General features: G+C 43.6%; 1 protein-coding gene across 1 annotated transcript in view; it reads right to left on the reverse strand.

Annotated features, from left to right (window-relative positions):
- Window positions 1–19005, reverse strand: part of CPXM2 (carboxypeptidase X, M14 family member 2) — a 133322-nt gene that overhangs the window by 94143 nt on the left and 20174 nt on the right. The window contains exon 3 of the mRNA XM_077126333.1: window positions 4954–5063. Coding sequence (XP_076982448.1) covers window positions 4954–5063 — 110 coding nt within the window. The remainder of the gene's footprint in view (window positions 1–4953; window positions 5064–19005) is intronic.

Raw genomic sequence — 19005 nt, forward strand, 5'->3', positions numbered from 1 at the left:
ACCAAAAACTCTTATACGAGACAAGATGTGGTTATTTTTAAATGCCATTTCCGACCGTTATGTGCGGGGAGGTATATTTTTGGGAGAACTGCCTTTAATTGTGCACCTGTGCTGCTGGAATATGCTTCACAGGGCACTGACTCTAGAAGGCGCAAAGGAAAGGGGGTGTGACCTAGTCACTGCTTCCCCAGGGGGGTCATGCAACAAAGCCTCAGAGCCCACCCTCACCAGCTGTGGGCAGTGCTTCACCCTCCTAGCTAATACTGGGAACCCAAGGGGGGGTGGGATACAGAGGCTGGAAGACAGCTGGGCTGGACTTTGCTATGAAAACATCCACTTCACAGTGTAAGAGCAGGTACAGAGAGATTCTTGCCAGAGGGCATTAGGGTAAGTAACATGCCATTAAAGAAACCATGCCTATAAAGGCAAACAGCACCCATGCCATTTTCAACCACCCTCTTATTTCTGTCCCGACTGAAGACAGGAGAGTGTGTTCCACCTATGCTTTGGGGAGCTTGGGTTCCACCTGGGGAGCTGCTCGTGGGTCAGGACACTTGAGGCAGGAGAAATGACCGGGACGTGAGCATAGCCTGGCTGCTCCCTGCTGGAAGGCTTGTCTGGCTTTCGGCCCCCTGCACGGTCCAGTGAAGGCAGGTCAGCGAGTAAGCAGTATTTGTACTTCAGCCAGGTCTTTATCCAAGATCCTTTGGGCATCTGCCATTGCAGGTGATTTTTAGGGACCCAGGAGAGGGGCAAGCAGGAGACAGAAGGCCTCTTCATAAGCGGACTCACTTTCAAGGGGGAGACAGACGATACACCACTAAAAAACACATTCGTGGACTTTCAGAGAGGGATGGCATTCTGCAGGGAGTAGAGCAGGGAGTTTATTCGAAAAGCAGCAGGAAGCTACTGAAGGTTTTAAGCACAGAAGTGAGATGAATTCACATAAACTAAAATTACACATTTAAAAACGAACAAGTCAATGGCAATTAGTACATTCACCACGTTGTGTCATCACTACTTCTATCTAGTTTCAATACTTTTCCATCGTCCCAAAAGAAAACACATACCCATTAAGCAGTTGCTCCCCACTGCCCCCTCTCCCAGTTCCTGGCAACCACCCATCTAATATCTGTCTCTATGGATTTACCTGTTCTGGATATATTATATTAGCAGACTAAACCAATTGTTGTTCTTTGGTGTCTGGCTTATCTCACCCAACATGAGGCCTTCAAGATTTATCCCAGTTGTAACGTGCATCAGAACATCAATCCTTTTTATGGTTGAATAATATTCTGCCATACAGACATGGCATGTTTTGTTTATCTAGCCATCTGTCAATGGACACTTGGTTTGCTTCCACCTTCTAGCTATTGTGAATAATGCTGCAAAGGATATAAATGTGTGTGCATTTGAGTCCCTGTTTTCAATTCTTTGAGGTATTGAAAGACTGAAAGAGTCCATCTGGGAGTGGAATTGCTGGATCATATGGTAATTCTATGTTTAACTTTCAGAGCTATAAATGTTTTAAAATTATAAGTCACAACAGCAAAAAGATGAGCAGCCCAATTTAAAAACAGGCAAAAGACGCAAATGGACATTTCTCCAAAGAAGATCTACAAATGGCCAAAAAGCACATAAAAAGTGCTTTTTATTAGCCATTATGGAAATGCAAATCAAAACCACAATGAGATACCATTTCACTCCCACTGGAATGGCTACTATTAAAAAAAAAAACAGAAAATAACAAGTCTGGAGAGGATGTGAAGAAATAGGAACACTCATTCATTGTTGATGGGAAAGTAAAATGGTACAACCACTGTGGAAAACCATTTGACAGTTCCTTAGAAAGTAAATTATAGAATTACTATATGACCCAGCAACCCACTTCTAGGTGTGTACCCTGAAAAACTGAAAGCAGGGGCTTGAACAGATATTTGCACACCAGTGTTTACAGCAACACTATTCACAATTGCCAAAAGGTGGAAGTAGCCAGAGTGCTACCCAACAGATAAATGAATAAACAAAATGTGGTCTATACACTCAAAAAGAAAAAGAAATCAAGTTCTGATACATGCTACCACATGGATGAACCCTGAAGATAGCATATTGCGTGAAATAAGCCGAATGTTGTACAATCTCACTGATGCAAAATAGAAAAAAGCTAATTCAAAGAGTCAGACACCAGAATACAGATTACCTGGGACCTGGGTTAGGGTAAGGAATGAGGAGTTAATGCTGAACTGCTACAGAGTTTCTATTTGGGGTGACAGGAAAGTTCTGGTAGCGGATGGCGGTGATGGTAGCACAACACTGTGAATGTAATTAACCTGACTAAGTTATATATTTGAATGTGGTTGAAAGGAGAAATTTTAGGTTGGCCATATGTTACCAGAATAAAATTTTTTAACAAAACCATAGAACCGTACAACACAGTGAACCCTAATGTAACTAGTTGATAGTATAATTATAATAATATTGGTTCATTAACTGTAACAAAGGTATCAAGCTAATGCAAAGAGTGAATAATAGGGAAAATTGCATAAATGTATATGGGGGTATACAGAAATTCTATTTTCTGCATGATTTTTTTATAAACTTATAACTTCTCTATTTAAAAAAAATACAGTTGTCAAAAAAGAAAACATCACGTCACCTAATTCCACCACCTGACCACTCTGTGAGGTTTCCAAAGGACTCAGATTTTCTGAGGGGACAACTAAGGCTCAGAGACATGAGGTAATTATTCTAAAGGTCACAGAATCCAGAAACGTCAGGGCTAAGAGTTGAACTCGGAGCACCAGACTGAAACCTTTGACACTTTCATACCCTACTTTGCTTGCTCTTTGTCTGTTGAATTCCCATCCGGATGGGCACAAAGAGCCCCCAAACAAATTCAGGGCTGACAGGGTCTTTCAATTTTTTACTAAAAGCCTGGAAAAATGCAAGCACCCCCTCTTTTCTTAAAGCCTAACTTCATTTACAGGGAAAGCATTCAAGACATCAGATGACAACCCCCCAACTGAGAAACAAAACAGCACCCTCCACCCATCTGTACCTATGCCTTGCTGTGGCCTGAAGCTGTCATTCCCTGGGAAAACTAGAGCCCATACAAACCGCTGAAAACACTCTGGGATTACAGAAAGCTACTTCTCTTCAAACTTGGAGAACTCATATGATCACTGTCTGGTTAAACAGTTTCCAGTGCCACACTTCCATATGTTTCTTATAAGCTCTTATTAAGTAAAAAAAGAAAGACTATTCATAAACCAGCCTTTGGATTTCATTAAAATTGGTTCTGGAAATGTTCCCCCTGAATTCCTCTGAACCAAAAAGTGGTAAAGGTTGAGCTGTTTGAAAATCTATTGGATGCAGTCAAGTGTGGAGGTGGCGGGAAGGGCAGAGCTGGGAGTCTGCAGCCAGCTCAGACCCTGACGAGCCTGTGGGCACCGTGGGAGGGGCCTCATCCACTCAGGTCCAGTCTCCAGCACAGTGCTGGCCAGTGGCAGGGGCACCATGACTGTCCACTCTGCCACTCAGAAGATATCTGCCTTCAGGGAAGCATTGGAGGAGCTCCAGTATGGTGACGAGAGCCTGGCCTCTGCTGAGAGGTGAGAAGAGGTGGTGGACAGGGGGAAGGGTTTGGACACCACACAAGAGAAGGGAGCATTAGGGGAAAGAAAACTAGAATACAGCACCACGAGAGACCCATACGGGACAGTATATGAGCACATGCTGAAGAGAGAAAGGGCAGATCAGGAGGAGTCGGCATGGGAGGGGAAGGGTTTTGTGGATGTGGACAGCCAGGCAGTGAATGCCAAGATGCTCATGTCTTAATCCTCAGAACCCATGAACAGGCTAGGCTGCATGGCAAAGGGAAAGAAAGGCTGCAGACAGAAATCTTGTCGCAAAGCAGCTGACCTTAAAAGATGGAAATCCCCAATGGGATCACAACAGATTTTTAAAGTGGAAGATGGACTCAGAATAAAGAGCCAGAAGATGGCAGCATGGGAAGGACTCAACCTGCTGTGGCTGGCTTTAAAGGAAAGAGACCGCAAGCCAAGTACACAGGAGGCCTCTAGAAGCTGGGAAATACCAGGACATGGCTCCTCCCCTACAGCCCCAGAACTGGCCCTGCCAAGTCTTTGATTTTGGCCCAGTGAGACTTCTGCCCTAGAGAACTACAAGATAATCAATGTGCTGTTGAAGTGGCTAAGCTTCTGCTGGTTTGTTATAGCAGCACTAGGAAACTAACAGCATGGAAAAGAAGGATTTACCGAGTTTGGGCATGGTGGAGGGGAAAGGAGCTCCAGCTAGGACCTGCCTGGGCAAAGGCATGGAGTCAAAATCTGCCTGACATGTAGGTGTTCAATGAGGTCCTCCCTGGAGCAGAACTTTGAGTTTGGGATTGGCGGAAAGAGATGCTCTCCAAGGGCTACTCTCAGCAGACAGTCAGATATGATGTGCCACACCCAGGGGAGACACTGTGGGTCTGACTTGAAAGGTCATGATGGAGGGAGTCAGGGAAGCGACCAAGGGAGTATATGTGTAATGGGGATGGGAAGGGCTGGCAGGGCGGTAAAGGAGGGAAAATATCACTGCCTCTATGTACCATGTCGCTGCTAGCCTTGTGCCCACAGTTGCTCAGACCGCTCCCCTGCCTGTCTAAGGACAGAAAGAGATCAAGAGGTGAGGCAGACACTCCTGGGCCCAGGTACTGGAGTTGTCACTTATTAACTACAGTCTTTGGACAAGACGTGTACTCTTGGAGTCTCAGGGCTCTCTCTGTAACATGAGGACTATGCAGCAATGTCTTTTCCTTATTTCAAGATCTAGGGCTAACCCATTTTAAATGTGGTGTATGGGGCCAAACCCAAGTGTAATTAATCATTGCCGTCTCTATTGCCATAGCAACTAGCAAGGCCATCAGAATCCTTCAAATGGGGCTGCTACCTGGATGTTGAGTCTCCCTCGATGAGCTCCCAGGCCATAGCGCTTCGTTGTTGATGCGTGGAGCTGGAAGTCTGTGATTTTTAAGGTTTCCAGACCAAGAGGTGGGCAACCTGGAAAGTACATTGCTTGTTAGAAATAAGGGCAGATGTTGAAAGAAATGTGCTGCTGATTTTCTAAACCTACCACATGCTTGTTCCCCTGAACTCCCACTCACCAGAGCAACCCTACCCACCGGTATGCCTAATGTTTCTGGAAAAATATCACAGATTCAATTGTCAAAATTTTGTCGATTTTCTCTCTTCTCTTTCTTTCTCTCTCTCTCTCATTTTTTAATTAGAGAATTGATGGGTTTACAGAAAAATCATGTATAAAAATATTGGGTTCGCACATACCACCCTACACACCTTGTTACAACTGATGAAAGCACGTTTACATAATTGTTCTATTAACAGCAGTCCATGGTTTAACTCAGGGTCCACTGTGTTGTACATTCCACTAATTTTTTTAAAAAATTAATTCTAATAACATATACAACCTATAATTGCTCCTTTGAACACATTCAAATATAAAGTTCAATGCAGTTAATCCCACCCCCAATGCTGGGCTACCATCACCACCACCTTCTGCCAAAACCTTTCCATAGTCTCAAATAGAAACTCTGTACATTTTCTTTCTTGATGACATTAGCTTTCTGGGTGTTTCCCCCCTTCCATTCCATATTCCTTCTCTATTGCTCTCCATGCTACTGTCTGAGTCTGTTTCCAATTAAGCATCCTTCCAGAACATGACTGAGTCAGGGAGTGTTATTAGTTACAAATTTCAAAATGAACCCATGGCTGAGCTCTGCAAATGAATCAGAACTTGTTGCTTTTGCTTCAGCAACTCTAACCTTTGTATTGTGCATCTTAATGAGCAGAACAGCATAAATAGAAAAAAATCTGTTATCTTCCATTCTTGGCAAAGCTGGTAAGTCTGAGAACAGCTCCTAAAAGCAGTTGGATCCACACTGCCCTTAGAATAAAACGCAGGAGCTCAGGCGACCCTTGGTGAGTACCCGATACTGATGACAGCAACTTGAGGGTAAGAATCTGGCTTCCCAACTCCTGATCTGCTGTTTCACCCCCATCTAGGTCTGAAAAGTCTCAAGGTGATTGCACTAGTCAGGGCTCTCCAGAGAAACAGAAGAGACAGGTGATATCCTTATGTAAATAAAATGAGAATTATTATGGAAGTTGGCTCATACGACCACGGAAACGGGCAAGCTGGAATTCTACAGGGCAGGCCTCAACTAGGGAACTCTGATGCAGGTTTCAGTGAATTTCCTGGGAGCACCTGGCTGGCTGAAGTAGAGAGAGGAATTTTTCTTTCTGACTGCTGGAATCACTAATTCTCCCTTTAAGGACTCCAACTGGTTGGATGAGACTCTTTCCATTGCTGAAAACAATCTCCTTTGTTGACTGTAGATGTAATCAGCCACAGATGCAATCAACTAACTGATGATTTAAACCCATGAAATATCTTCACAGAAACAAATAACTGGACATCATCACTTAGCCAATATGACACTTAACAATTTAATGAACTTAACTATCACGGTCCTTGTCAAGTTGGCACTCATATACTTCTCCTTAAACCATGCTTACTCTCTAAACAGAAACAATAACAGGCATATTTTTGCCTAATTTAATCCAAATGTCTTGCATACAACCAGAAATGCACTAACCCTTTCCCCAGATGAGGATGCAAGTCTGTAGATAAGATTCACTCTTAATTCGATATCCTGCCACTTAATAACATAAAGTTAATAACATATATGTAACATGATAAGATAGGGATAAGATAGGGAAGAAAACAAAAATATTTGCTGTGATGGTTTGAAATTGTTATGTACCCCAGAAAAGATCATGTTCTCTTAATCTATTCCTGTGGGTGTAGACCTATTATAGGTGGGACTTTTGATTAGGTTATTTCAACTGAGATGTGACCCACCTGATTCAAGGTGGGTCTTAATCCTCTTACTTGAATACTTTGTAAGAGGTTAAAGGACACAAAGAAAGCCCAGAAAAGCTCATGGAAAAAGCTCCAGAGGAGCTATGAGACTAGGACACACCCACAGAAGCTGATGCAACAGTACTCGGGAGAGAAGGACTAGCAGACATTGCCATATGCCTTGCTATCTGACAGAGGAGCCCAAACTTGCTGGTAACTGGTCTTGGATACTGCTCTGTTGATACCTTAAATTGGGCATTTTATAGCCTAACAACTGTAAATTGTAAGCTTATAAAACCCCATTGTAAAAGCCAACCCATTTCTGGTATATTGTATTCCAGCAGCTTTAACAAACCAAACCATTTGCCTTCTGTATATACAAATATATTCATAACAAAACAATGAAGAAATATTCATAACCACTAGAGTCCTTGTTTCTGCAAATGGTCAACATGGATGCATTTAAAACTAATTTTCTCCACTGCCATTTCATATTCCCTGTACCCTGAGCAAGCACCTCAGCTGGTCTTGATTCTTCTCCTGGTGGGGTAACTCAAACCTTCATTACAAAAGGACTTGGATCATTAGTATTCCTGCCTGGATTAGGTTGTTGCAGTTTTCCATTGACCTTATTCACAGGGCATGGTAGCACTAAGACAAGCCCTAAGGAATCTCCTGTATCCTAGGCACACTCTTCTTTACTTCCCATCGTATAGTTGCTGTCCTATTTCCCCTTGATAATCAGGATCAGCCACCCCAGCTAGCATAGTAATTCCGTCTTTGCCTGTTGTTTCAGAGGTATGAGGAGCCCAAAGTGGCCAGGTGGTAGTCTTAACTTCCAGTATAATGGACTCATTATTGTGTCTCCTGGTGGAAGCCCTCTTACTTGTGAAGCTAAGACCTATAGACAAGCAAAGCTTAAGGTTGCAAGGGCAGGAAGCAAAGATTTTTTGAGAGGATCTTTGGAGGTAAAAGTGTGCTACTCCCATTTATAGCCCTTGATCCCTGGACCTGTAAATCCTGTCTATGGGATAAATAGCACCATAGAGTGGACATTGATTTAGAGCATATGCAGCCTCATGGAATATACTGTCTCAGCCCTGCAAAGATATTGCCACTCAGTTGGTGATACGACTGAGTATTCAAAAGGCCATCCCACCCTTCCATCAATCCAGCTGCTTCAGGATGATGGGGAACATGTAAGACCAGTTAATTCCACAGGCATGTACCTATTCTTGCACTTCATTTGCTGTACAGTGAGTTCCTTGTTCAGAAGCCATGCTTGTGGAATAACATGACGGTGGATAAGATATTCTATAAGTCCATGGTGGGTAGTTTTGGCAGAAGCATTGCATGTAAAGAAGGTAAATCTATATGCTGACTATGTGTCTAGTCCAGTAAGAACAAAATACTGCACCTTCTGTGATGGCAGCGATCCAATCTAAACAACCTACCACCAGGTAGCAAGCTGATCACCTTGGGGAATGGTACCACAATGGAAACTAAGTGTTGGTCTCTGCTGCTGGCAGGAGCCAAGTTGGCCTTTGTGAGTGAAGTCCATGCTGCTGAGCCCATGTGTAACCTCCATCCCTACCACCATGCCATATTGTTCATGAGCCCATCTGAGAATGACAAGAATGAGTAGGGAAAGAGGCCAACTGGTTTCCACAGAATGGGTCAACCTACCCACTTGATTATTAAAATCCTCCTCTGCTGAAGTCACCCTCTGGTGAGCATTCGCATGGGATACAAATATCTTCATGTTTTTTGCCCATCAGAAAGTTCTATCTACATACCTCTCCCCCAGACCTCTGTCACCAATTTTCCAATCATGTTCCTTCTAAGTCTCTGACCATGCAGTCAAATTATTGGCCTTAGCTCACGAATCAGTATAAAAACACACCTCCAGCCATTTGTTTTTCAAGCAAAAAAAAAACAACAAACAGATGCACTGCTTGAAGTTCTGTCCACTGGGCAGATGTGCCTTCTCCACTGCTCTTCAAGGATATTACAGAAAGAGGCTACAGTGTTGCAGCTCTCCACTTTCAGGTGGTACCTGTATATTGTGCAGAACCATCTGTACTCCAGGCCTAAGTTTTCTCTTCTGCAGTCAACTGAGGTAGAGAGTTCCCCAAATGCTGACAGCTTCAGGCTATGAGAGAGAAGGTAATGTGGCAGGAGTGTAGGTCATGGGCATTTGGACCCACTTCCTCATGTAATGTAACTGTATCTTGGGCCTGCTCAAGCTCAATCTTGTATATAACACATACATTTGATGATAGAGTGCTGATATGCAGGCCCAACTTTATGGCTTTAGGAGTCAGACAACATCCAATTCATGATGGACAATTCAGGTCTCATGGTAACTTGTGGGTCCATGGTTAAATGTTCAGTCTTTACTAAGGCTGAGTAGCAGGCTTAGTGCCAGTTTGTAGCTATTGTGTGCCCCAGAAAAGTCATTCCTTTAATCCTCATTCAATATTGCTGGGTGGGACCTTTTTGATTGTTTCCATGGAGATGTGACCCACCCAATTGTGGATGATAACCTTTGATTAGATGGTTTCCATGGAGATGTATCTCCACCCATGCAAGGCAGAGTTGCTTACTGGAGCTCTTTAAGAAGGAATCATTTTGGAAAAACCTTTAGAGCCACCAGAACCAAAAGAGCCAACAGAATGGACAGAGCCCTGGAGAAAACACTGAAGAAGCCTGGAGAGAAAGCTAGCAGATATCACCATGTGCCTTTTCAGCTGAGAGAGAAATCTCAAACATCATTTGCCTTCTTGAACCATGGTATCTGCCTGGATGCCTTAATTTGGACATTTTCATAACCTTGCCTTTATTGGGACATTTTCACAGCCTTAGAACTGTAAACTTGCAAGTTAAAAGTCATTTTGTTTCTGATATATCACATTCCAGCAGCTTACAGAGTAGAACACAGGCTAAAAGCTATTTTTCGAAAGAAAAGTAGTTATCTGAAAATGGTAGAGCTTTGCTCCAAAATACTATGGGTCTGAACTCTGATTCTCCTATAGGGGCTTGCCAGAGTTGCCAAACAGCATCTCTATTTGCCACTGAAACTTTCAGCAGCATTGGATCTGCTGGATCATATGATCCAAATAGCAGAACAGCTTGCACAGTAACCTGGACCTGTTGCAGAGTCTCCTCTTGTTCTGTTCTCCACTTAAACCTAACAGTTTTTCAAGTCACTCCATAAATGGGCTGAAGTAGCATGTCCAAATGAAGAATATGTTGCTTCCAAAATCCAAAGAGGCCAACAGGGCACTGTGCCTCTTTTTACATTGTAGGAGGAGTCAGAGGCAACAGCTCATCCTTCACCTTAGAAGGGATGTCTCAACATGCCCCAGACCACTGGATGCCTTCTGGGTGGGAGGCCCCTGTGTCTTTTCATCAGATTTATATCCCATCCTCAGACATACAAATGCCTTATAAATAAGTCTAGAATAATTGCTTCTTTTTGCTCAGTAGGTTCACAATGTCATCTATATAATGGGCCAGTGTGATGCTTTGTGAGAGGGAAAGGTGATTAAGTTCCGTACAGAGTAGATAATGACATAGGACTGTCATGAGCTAGGACTGTGAAGGTGTATTGCTGTCCTTGCCAAATGAAAATAAACTATTTCTGGCAGTCTTTACTAACAAGTATTAAGAAAAAAAGCATCTTCCAGATCAATACTACCTACCAGGTACCAGGGAATGTGTTGATTTGCTCAAGCAAGGACACTACATCTGGAACAGCAGCTACAGTTGGAGTCACCACCTGGTTAAGTTTATAATGTCATCCTCCCAGATCCATCTGTTTTCTGAACAGGCCAAATAGGAGAGCTGAATAAGAATGTGGTGGAGTCACTGCCCTTCAACCTTCAAGTCCCTGATGACAGCACTAATTTCTGCAATCCCTCCAGAATGCAGTGTTACTTGATTTACTATTTTGCTAGGTACAGAAAGTTCCACTGTTTTCCACTTAGCTTCTCCTACCATAGTAGTCCTCATTCCAGATGTCAGGGAACCAATATAGAGATTCTGCCAGTTGCTGAGTAGGCCTATTCCAATTACGTATTCCAAAACCGGGGAAATACCACAGAATGGGTTCAGGAACAATGGGCGCGCTGTAAGACAGACCTGAGCTACAGCTCAATTGGTCATCTGACATCCATACACCTTTACTCTGACTAGTGGGCCACAGTAATGTTTTGGGTCTCTTGAAATTAATGTCAGTTCAGAGACAGTTTCTAATAATCCTGAAATATCTGGTTATTTCCTTTTCTCCAGTGTGCAGTCACCCTGGTAAAGGGAACTAGGTTCCTTTGGCAAAGGCTGGCAGGAAGATGAATGGAAAATTTTGGCAGTGTAGCAGGATCCTTCCTTCAAGGGACCTGACGTACCCCTCATTCATGGGGTTCTACATCTGTAAACTGACTCAAGTCTAGCAATTGACTGAGGGGCCTTGACTCTCTGTTTTTATGGAATAAATTAGACTTTTGCTCACTTGAGCTATACGTCTTCTGTTTATACAGATCAAGGAAGAATTTAGTAGACTGCCCAAAAATTTCTCTTCAAGGTATCCCATGACTGATTAGCCAACACCGCAGGTATCTACTTGTCAGACTGTTATGATTACTACTTTGACTTTGGTGTGCCGTTAGGGTAGCCATGCCTAACTCATCTTTGGGGATTAAGGCTGCCACCTGACTCCAGTTAACCAGGAATCCAATATCCCCATGGTGTTTAAGGACCCAAGTTCAGGGGCAGTTCCTGATCTCTGAAGAACTGACACAGGAGTTCTTCAGAGACGAAAAAACTACTCTTAAAAATTTATTCCTCACAGACCTGGGGAAAGGTTTGTGCCCTGGACATTCCTGGAGTGGACGGGCAGGTCTTACATAATAAGTCTACTCTAATATTCCAATCTATCTAAACCTTTGGCCTTCCTTATCTACACTATTCCAGGGAAGTTCTGGCATTTCAACATTAGGTAATATAAGCCACATTTTGGTCCATGCTTTAGCCAATATCATGATAGCTTTTAACTCCACAAAACTCTAATAAGGTATCAAGTATATTATCACCGAGACCCTTGCCTCTTATAAACATTTGAGAAGCAGTAATCAATGGTGATATTGTGTATCTGTATTGCCACTTCATGTCATGAACTATCAGTGGCACCTTAATCATCAGAAATATTATTAGTGGCTTTAATCTAGTTAGGTTAGAGAACCAACTCCAAAAAACCCAGAGCCAACATAGGAACCTCATCCTTAAAATTCTGCTTCTCAAGACCCCACTCTCAGTACCAACATTTGCAGTGCTTGCCAGAGAAATAGAACCAACAGGAGATTTAGATATGTAAATATTATGAGACTTATTATAGGAATTGGCTCACTAGACCATGAGGATTGGCAAGTCTATATTCCATAAAGTAGGCCAAAACTTGGGAATTTGAATGAAGGTGTCAATGAATTCCCCGGGAGAAGCTGGCTGGCTGAAGTAGGGATAGAAATTCTACTTTCTGACTGCTGCAAGCATCAGTTCTCCCTTTAAGGCCTTCAACTGATTGGATGAGACTTCTTTCATTGCTGAAGGCACTCTCTTTTGTTGATTATATAATCAGCCATAGATGCAATCAACTGACTGATTATTTAAATCCACTAAATACCCTCACAGTAACAATCAGCCCAGCAATGCTTGTCTGACCAAATAACTGGATACCTTAATCTAGACAAGTTGACACATGAAATAAACCATCACAGTAATGCTACCTCCTTAACACTTGACTTTGAATAAAGCAAACAAAAACAGCAAAGTAGAAGTGAAAAAAATCGATTTCTACTGGAAATATTTTTAAATCTCTAAAATGTAACAAAGGCAAAAAACAAAAAAGTCTCATGGGTCACTACTAAGACAGAAGTGACCCAAAGATCCTAGAGGCACCCCTGGAGGTGTAAGGGTATCTGTCCATCCATGTCAAACCCTGGCAGTGGAAAGACCCACCTCCATCCCCCACCCCACTCTACCCTCAGTCTCAGGAGGTGAGAGGGGCCTGGCCAGTAGCAGCCACCCACTCAGCTCTGCAGGGCCCCTGAGTAAGGAAGACTGCCTTGGTGCTTGAATCAGAGGAATTCAGACTTTCCAGGACTGGAGATGCCATCTAATCCTTCCCTTTAACCCTTGAAAGAAGAAACAGAGGCCCGAGTTCCAAAGTGAACTGCCAATGGCATTCCTCTAAAGGGCAAAGCTGGAACTTCAGATTCTCAGCTCCAGTCTTTCCCATTATGTCATGCTGCCTCTTTCGCTCTGTCAGTATGTGCTGAGGACCTGCCTTGATTGGTAAGCATTTGCTGACCATCTGTGCTGTGCATGAGAAGGACAGTGGAGCTGATGCCTGGCCATGGTGAAGAGCACAAGGAGGGGGTAACACCCCAGGAGGACTCAGAGGACGTAGGAGGGACCATGAACATTGGTGGCTTCTGTGAGATGAACTGTGCCATAAGTGATGATGGGCTGGGATGGACGGAGGATGGGTGGATCAAAGGAAGGAAAGAACAAATGAATGAATGCAGGCAGGTTAGACAGACATGACTTGCTAGCTAAATAAAGCATCCACAGCAATCCTTCCAGAAAAAAATACATAAATCAGGACATGCGTACATGAATATTTTAATTCAAAAAAGAAACGATGTGAATAAAAAAATTGTACAAATGCATCAATATTGCTCTTCTGTTGATCTATGGAAGCTCCATTCCCATCCTCTACACAAAAGAGACAAGGGGCAAAAAGAAAGTGCCCATAAGTGGGCTATTTCTTGGACATGCACTCTCAAGGGCCTGGATGATCACCTACATGTGGCAAAACTGGGGTTTTATGCACTGGTAGCACCATCTGCTGCCATATCAGACAAACACACTCTTGTCACTGCAATGGTGCCACAGCATAAGCCATAAAAGCCCCTTCCCCCATCCAAAGCACAATCGACAATGCCTTTGGTAGGGAGTCCAGATAAACACACGATTTGCTCAGCATGCTTGCAAATGCAGTCCCACATGAATCTGACACCTGGGGGGTTTTTGCCTTATTAGAAGACACTATCTTTAGAGAACTTTTTTTCCTTTTTTTTTTTTAAAGGAAAGACAGAGAGAAGGAAGGAAGGATAGAAGGAAGGAAGGAAGGAAGAAAGGGAAACATTTTTAAACATTTTCTTGTTTTATTGTATTTTGTTTCTTTGTTTTTGTTACATGGGCTGGGGCCGGGAATCGAACCGAGGTCCTTCGGCATAGCAGGCAAGCACTTTGCCCGCTGAGCCACCGCGGCCCGCCCCACTTTTTTTCCTTTTGGAAGCCTTCTCCACTCATGCCATCAATAAAGCAGCAAGAGATAATGGATCCATGCCAAGAAAATGCAATGAAAGCAGCAAAGCTACTGACTTGTGTTAGTAAGGGTTCTTTGATTATAAGAAACCAACGAGAGTTAATTTAGGAAAGAAGAGGGGTTATTGAAGGGTGAGAATAAACAAAAGGCTGGGAAGAGAACAGGCTCCAGGACAGAACCATGACAGCACTCGTCATCCAGGCAGGAGTAACCACGAAATTGTGCCACACAAGGAAGGACTGATCCCAGTGGCACCTTCCAGACCAGTTTCAAACCACTGAGATACCCCGCTCACCTCACACTGCACCACCTGGAGAGGGCCTGACTCCCCATACTATGCCAGGCATCTGCTCCTTTGACTGCACAGTGCAAGAGACATTCAACTTCCCAAAAGGGAATCAGGGTACAGTTAGCAAGGGGAGTGGGTGCTGGGACACCAAACAGACAATCATCATGGCACCTGGGACTGCAGGTAGAGGTGCTGTCCAGTGCTGAAGATAAATGTCCACAAAGTGTACTTAGTTTCTCCAGCTACTTTCACTGTCCAACCCCAGGTAGAGTTCACACCTTCCTTCTCCACATCCTTGCCATATTCTTGCACTCTCAACTCCTGTCTTCTGTCTCCACAAACAGTGGCCTTCCTTCCTCGGTGGCCCTCTTTGATGCCCTGGACTCTTCTTGGACTCTTCTTGGTCTCTTCCATAGGGGGCCCTGGAGTTTTCTCCTTCCTGGCTAATCTGTGGATTTCAAAACATGTTTTCCTCTTTCTCCCCCTCCTCCCCAGACCTCCTCTTCTTGTTTTTCACTTTTCTCTCTGCCACCCCTGGCTGAAGCAAGCCTTTTCCTGGATAGCAGAAGTTGGCTTGTATCACTTGTAGATATGAACATGGCAGCTAAAATGAATTATCCCAGACCATCTCCTTCTACAGTCTGCTGCTGAAGAAGCTCTTCAAAGCTGCAGTTACTTCCTCTTCCTTGGCATTCTGTTCCCACACACTCAGATGGTAGAAACCCCAGAAAGTATCACACAGATATGGCACAAGTGTCATCTTCACCCAGTAAGTTTCTATTTCACCAATTCTCCATTTTTTAATTTTTTCTCACTCCTTTCCTTCCCTTATGTATTTGTTCTACACTGATGTTCACATAGTTTCCGTAACAATCAATTCAAGTTAACTTGAGTTGACTTCATCCTTACTTAATACAAGGTGCCATGCCCCACAACACGGTATCCTGCTAGGCCCAGTTAAAAAAGAGCTGGGAATTATCCACCTCCCCCAAATTACATCCTAAAGACACTTTTAACTAAGACAAGTTTAAGTATAAAGTAGTTGTTTAAGTTTCCCAGCTGTCAAAATAAACATCATACAATGGGTTGGCATAAACACTGGGAGCTTACTGGTTCACAGTTTTGAAGTTAGGTGGACTCCAAGCTTGAGGCATCAATAAATAGGGTGAAACTTTCTCCCCAAAGATTGTGCCATACTGGGGCTGGCTGCCACCAATCCTTGGTTCTCAGCTTTTCCTTGACACAGCAGGGTACATGGTAGCATCTTTTCCTCTTCCCAGGTTCCATCGACTTCCAGCATCTGACTGCTCCCCATGGCCTCTCCCTGTGTCCAGTCTCCTTCATGCAGAAGGACTTCAGCCAGAGTGGATTAAGACCCACCTTCATTCAGTTTGGACACACTTTAACTAATAACATATTCAAAGGTCCTATTTACAAATAGGTTCACACCCCCAGGACCAGGGGTTGGAACCTGTACATGCCTTTTATGAGGCACATGATTCAATCTCCAACAGTATTTCAAACACAAACTTTCATGCAAAGATCTGCCACTAGGCAAAAATCTTGGGTTAGAGTCATATCCACCAAAAGTTCACAGGCCCATCTGCCTGATTCACACTGAATGTCTCACACTGGAATCTTAGAAAGATTAAGGATTTTTCTATACTGAAGGATAGGAGAATTAGGGATTATCTTTGGTTTTAAAGCCTCTAAATTAATCCAAAATACAGCACACTGACATGAACTCTTCATTAATTTCATCCTTCTGATGAAATTGAATACATTTCAAGCTGATGTAGTTTTTTCCTTTTCATACCAAAGATTTTTAGCAAGTCTACTCAATGTCCAAAATGAGCAAAATGAGGTGACTCCTCCCCACTTCCCCTTCAGATCACCTGCAAAGGAGAACGATGCAAAATTGGAGAGAAAATTGTGCATGGCGATTTGAGAACCCCCCACAAAGCACAGTCACCCGCTCAAAAGAAGTGGGTAGGAAATTTTAAACATATAGAGCAGTCTGAAGGCTGCAGGGACCCTGGGTGGAGATGGATCCCAGGCTGCCAAAGCACTCTAACCAGTGATAACCCCCGCCTTTCAGGGGTCCACAAAGGGAGGGGCTTTCCTTTCTTGAGCTGCACCTGTGCTGACAAGAACCAATGAGCAGGACAAAGAAAAGGAGCAGTGAGGAACGGCAGGCTGGGCTGCACTTGGCTGTGGCCCCCTCAAATGGGGACGCTCAGGGCTACCTCCTGGTCCTTGAAGCGGCACCCTGAGCACTTCACTCGCTCACCTGGGCTGCAGACGTTGGACATGTGCCAGAATCAGGGACTGATGCTGACGTTAGAGCCCAATGGCAATTTCCTGCAAAAAGCAACCTGAACAAAAGCCACAGAATGAATTCACAGCTTTGAAGGAAACCTCCACATCTTCAAATCCTAGAAATCTAGAATGGCAGAGAGGAAAGGAGACACAGGGCACTGCCCCAGCATATAGGCCCTGCCTCATCAAATACCTCTAGCAGATTGTTAAAAGGAGAATAAGATCAATACAAGACTGCTTGTCAGCCAGGCATGCACCCAAAAGCAAACTGCATTAGAATCTTGAATCTACCATCAGCTAAACTAGTGGTCAACAGGTAAGGTGAAATAAAGGCCATGCAAAGTCAGAACAAGACGTTAATAATCCTTCTGTCTGAAATTCTCAAAGAAACGTTTGGTCCCTGTGCAAGGAGCTGTCAATCATGGAACCACCTCTAACGACAATGGCCTTTGTCCTTCCTGTAGATAACACTGCTGAGGAAGACGGGAGGGCTGCATTGGTGATAAAGTAGAAGAGAGAAGAAACAAAAGTTTCAGAGTTTAGTTTAAATATCTGCAGTGGGAAAAGTCAAAAAGGCCCAAATCCCCAAGTGATGGCATCTTTGTTGGAAGAGCAATAGATCTGTATTGCGACCAAGATTATAATGTCAGCCGATGAGATAATCGGTAGGCTTAAAGAGTACTCAAAATGAGTGGGAAACTCATTCACAGCCCTTCATCTGTTGCCTCTTCTGCCAAATTCCCGGCGAGGCTGCACTAAAAGAAGCTCTGCAATCACTCTGGAAGGCCCACTGTATGGGCCACGGCTCTAGCTCCCTCTCCTATTAAAAAAAAACCTATCATCAAATCAGGCTTTTGTTGATTTGGAGACAGAAAATACTCTAAACCCGAGATGCATGTGGATAAGGAGAACGGGAAAAATGAAAGTGTGATAAGAACCCTTCAGGAAAATATTAATTAGAGATTTAAAACGTGTCATCACCTGGAAGAATGAGTGTGCCTGTCAGCTGCAAAGATGACACTCCACTGTTCCCTTAACGACAGCGGCTCTCCAAGGAGCCTGTGCTGTGCTGAGCGGGGCACCACCACACAGGTCGCACTCTAGACTGATCGGGGTGGGGGGCGGGGGGCAGACAGCGTGGGGACCCCTGCTTAACCCCACTTAATTAAATTGCTCCCTGGCTAAAATTCTCTGCTTTGCAGCCACTTTAAAAAACAGATGTTAGCTCTGTGGTGTATATTTATTCATCTTCACCATCATTATCATCATGAATTCCCCTTATGCACACCAGGCTTTAATAAATCAAAGTGTCATTTAGATCTAATATCACGGGGGTCTATGTGACCAAGAAGTTACGGGCATAATCACAATATAGTAATACATTAGACATTTTAATCCAGGATATTATCCCTCCCCATCCCAAATATCCCAAATGGGTGGGAAAGGGGGACTGTTATGAGAGTCAAATCCTCTCAGAGTAAAATCCTGAAAATTAGTTTTAAAGGGGAATGATTCAGGGAAAATGAAGACATCTTGTCATTTAATTTTCATAATGACCAGAGAAGGGCATCACATCCCCATTTTACACATGGACAAACTGAGATTCAGGAACACTAACAGAGTTAAGCAGCTATTGAGTGCCCACGTTACAATTTGAAAATCAAGTGTGACAAAAAATCCCAGGCCTGACTTGAAAACACAATAGTTGAGTGCAAACTCAAGTTGCCAAGTGAAAATATTGGGAAGGCTGATGGGTTCTGGTTTAGGCTTGGTGGTGCCTGGGGTAGACACCAGAAAAAGGAGCTAGAGCTGGGACAGGTGTCAGCAGCTGGCAGAAGGAAGCTTGGATTCTGTGGCCCTCTGGCCAGCTGCGAATGTCTGCTGGAAAATGAGCAAAGAATTCTTCAAAACATCAAGTGCAAAGATGAGTTCACAACCTTTCTGAATTTTTGCTTTCGTTGTTGCCCATAAAGTGAATAGCTCTGATGTGGGAAATTCTTTCCTCCGCCTTTCTGAGCGTGACGTTCCCTTTGGTCAATGGGATGAGGAGGGAGCTTCTGGGGCCTTG

This window comes from Tamandua tetradactyla, chromosome 13 (assembly GCF_023851605.1).
Source record: "Tamandua tetradactyla isolate mTamTet1 chromosome 13, mTamTet1.pri, whole genome shotgun sequence".
In the NCBI taxonomy this organism is placed as follows: Eukaryota; Metazoa; Chordata; class Mammalia; order Pilosa; family Myrmecophagidae; genus Tamandua; species Tamandua tetradactyla.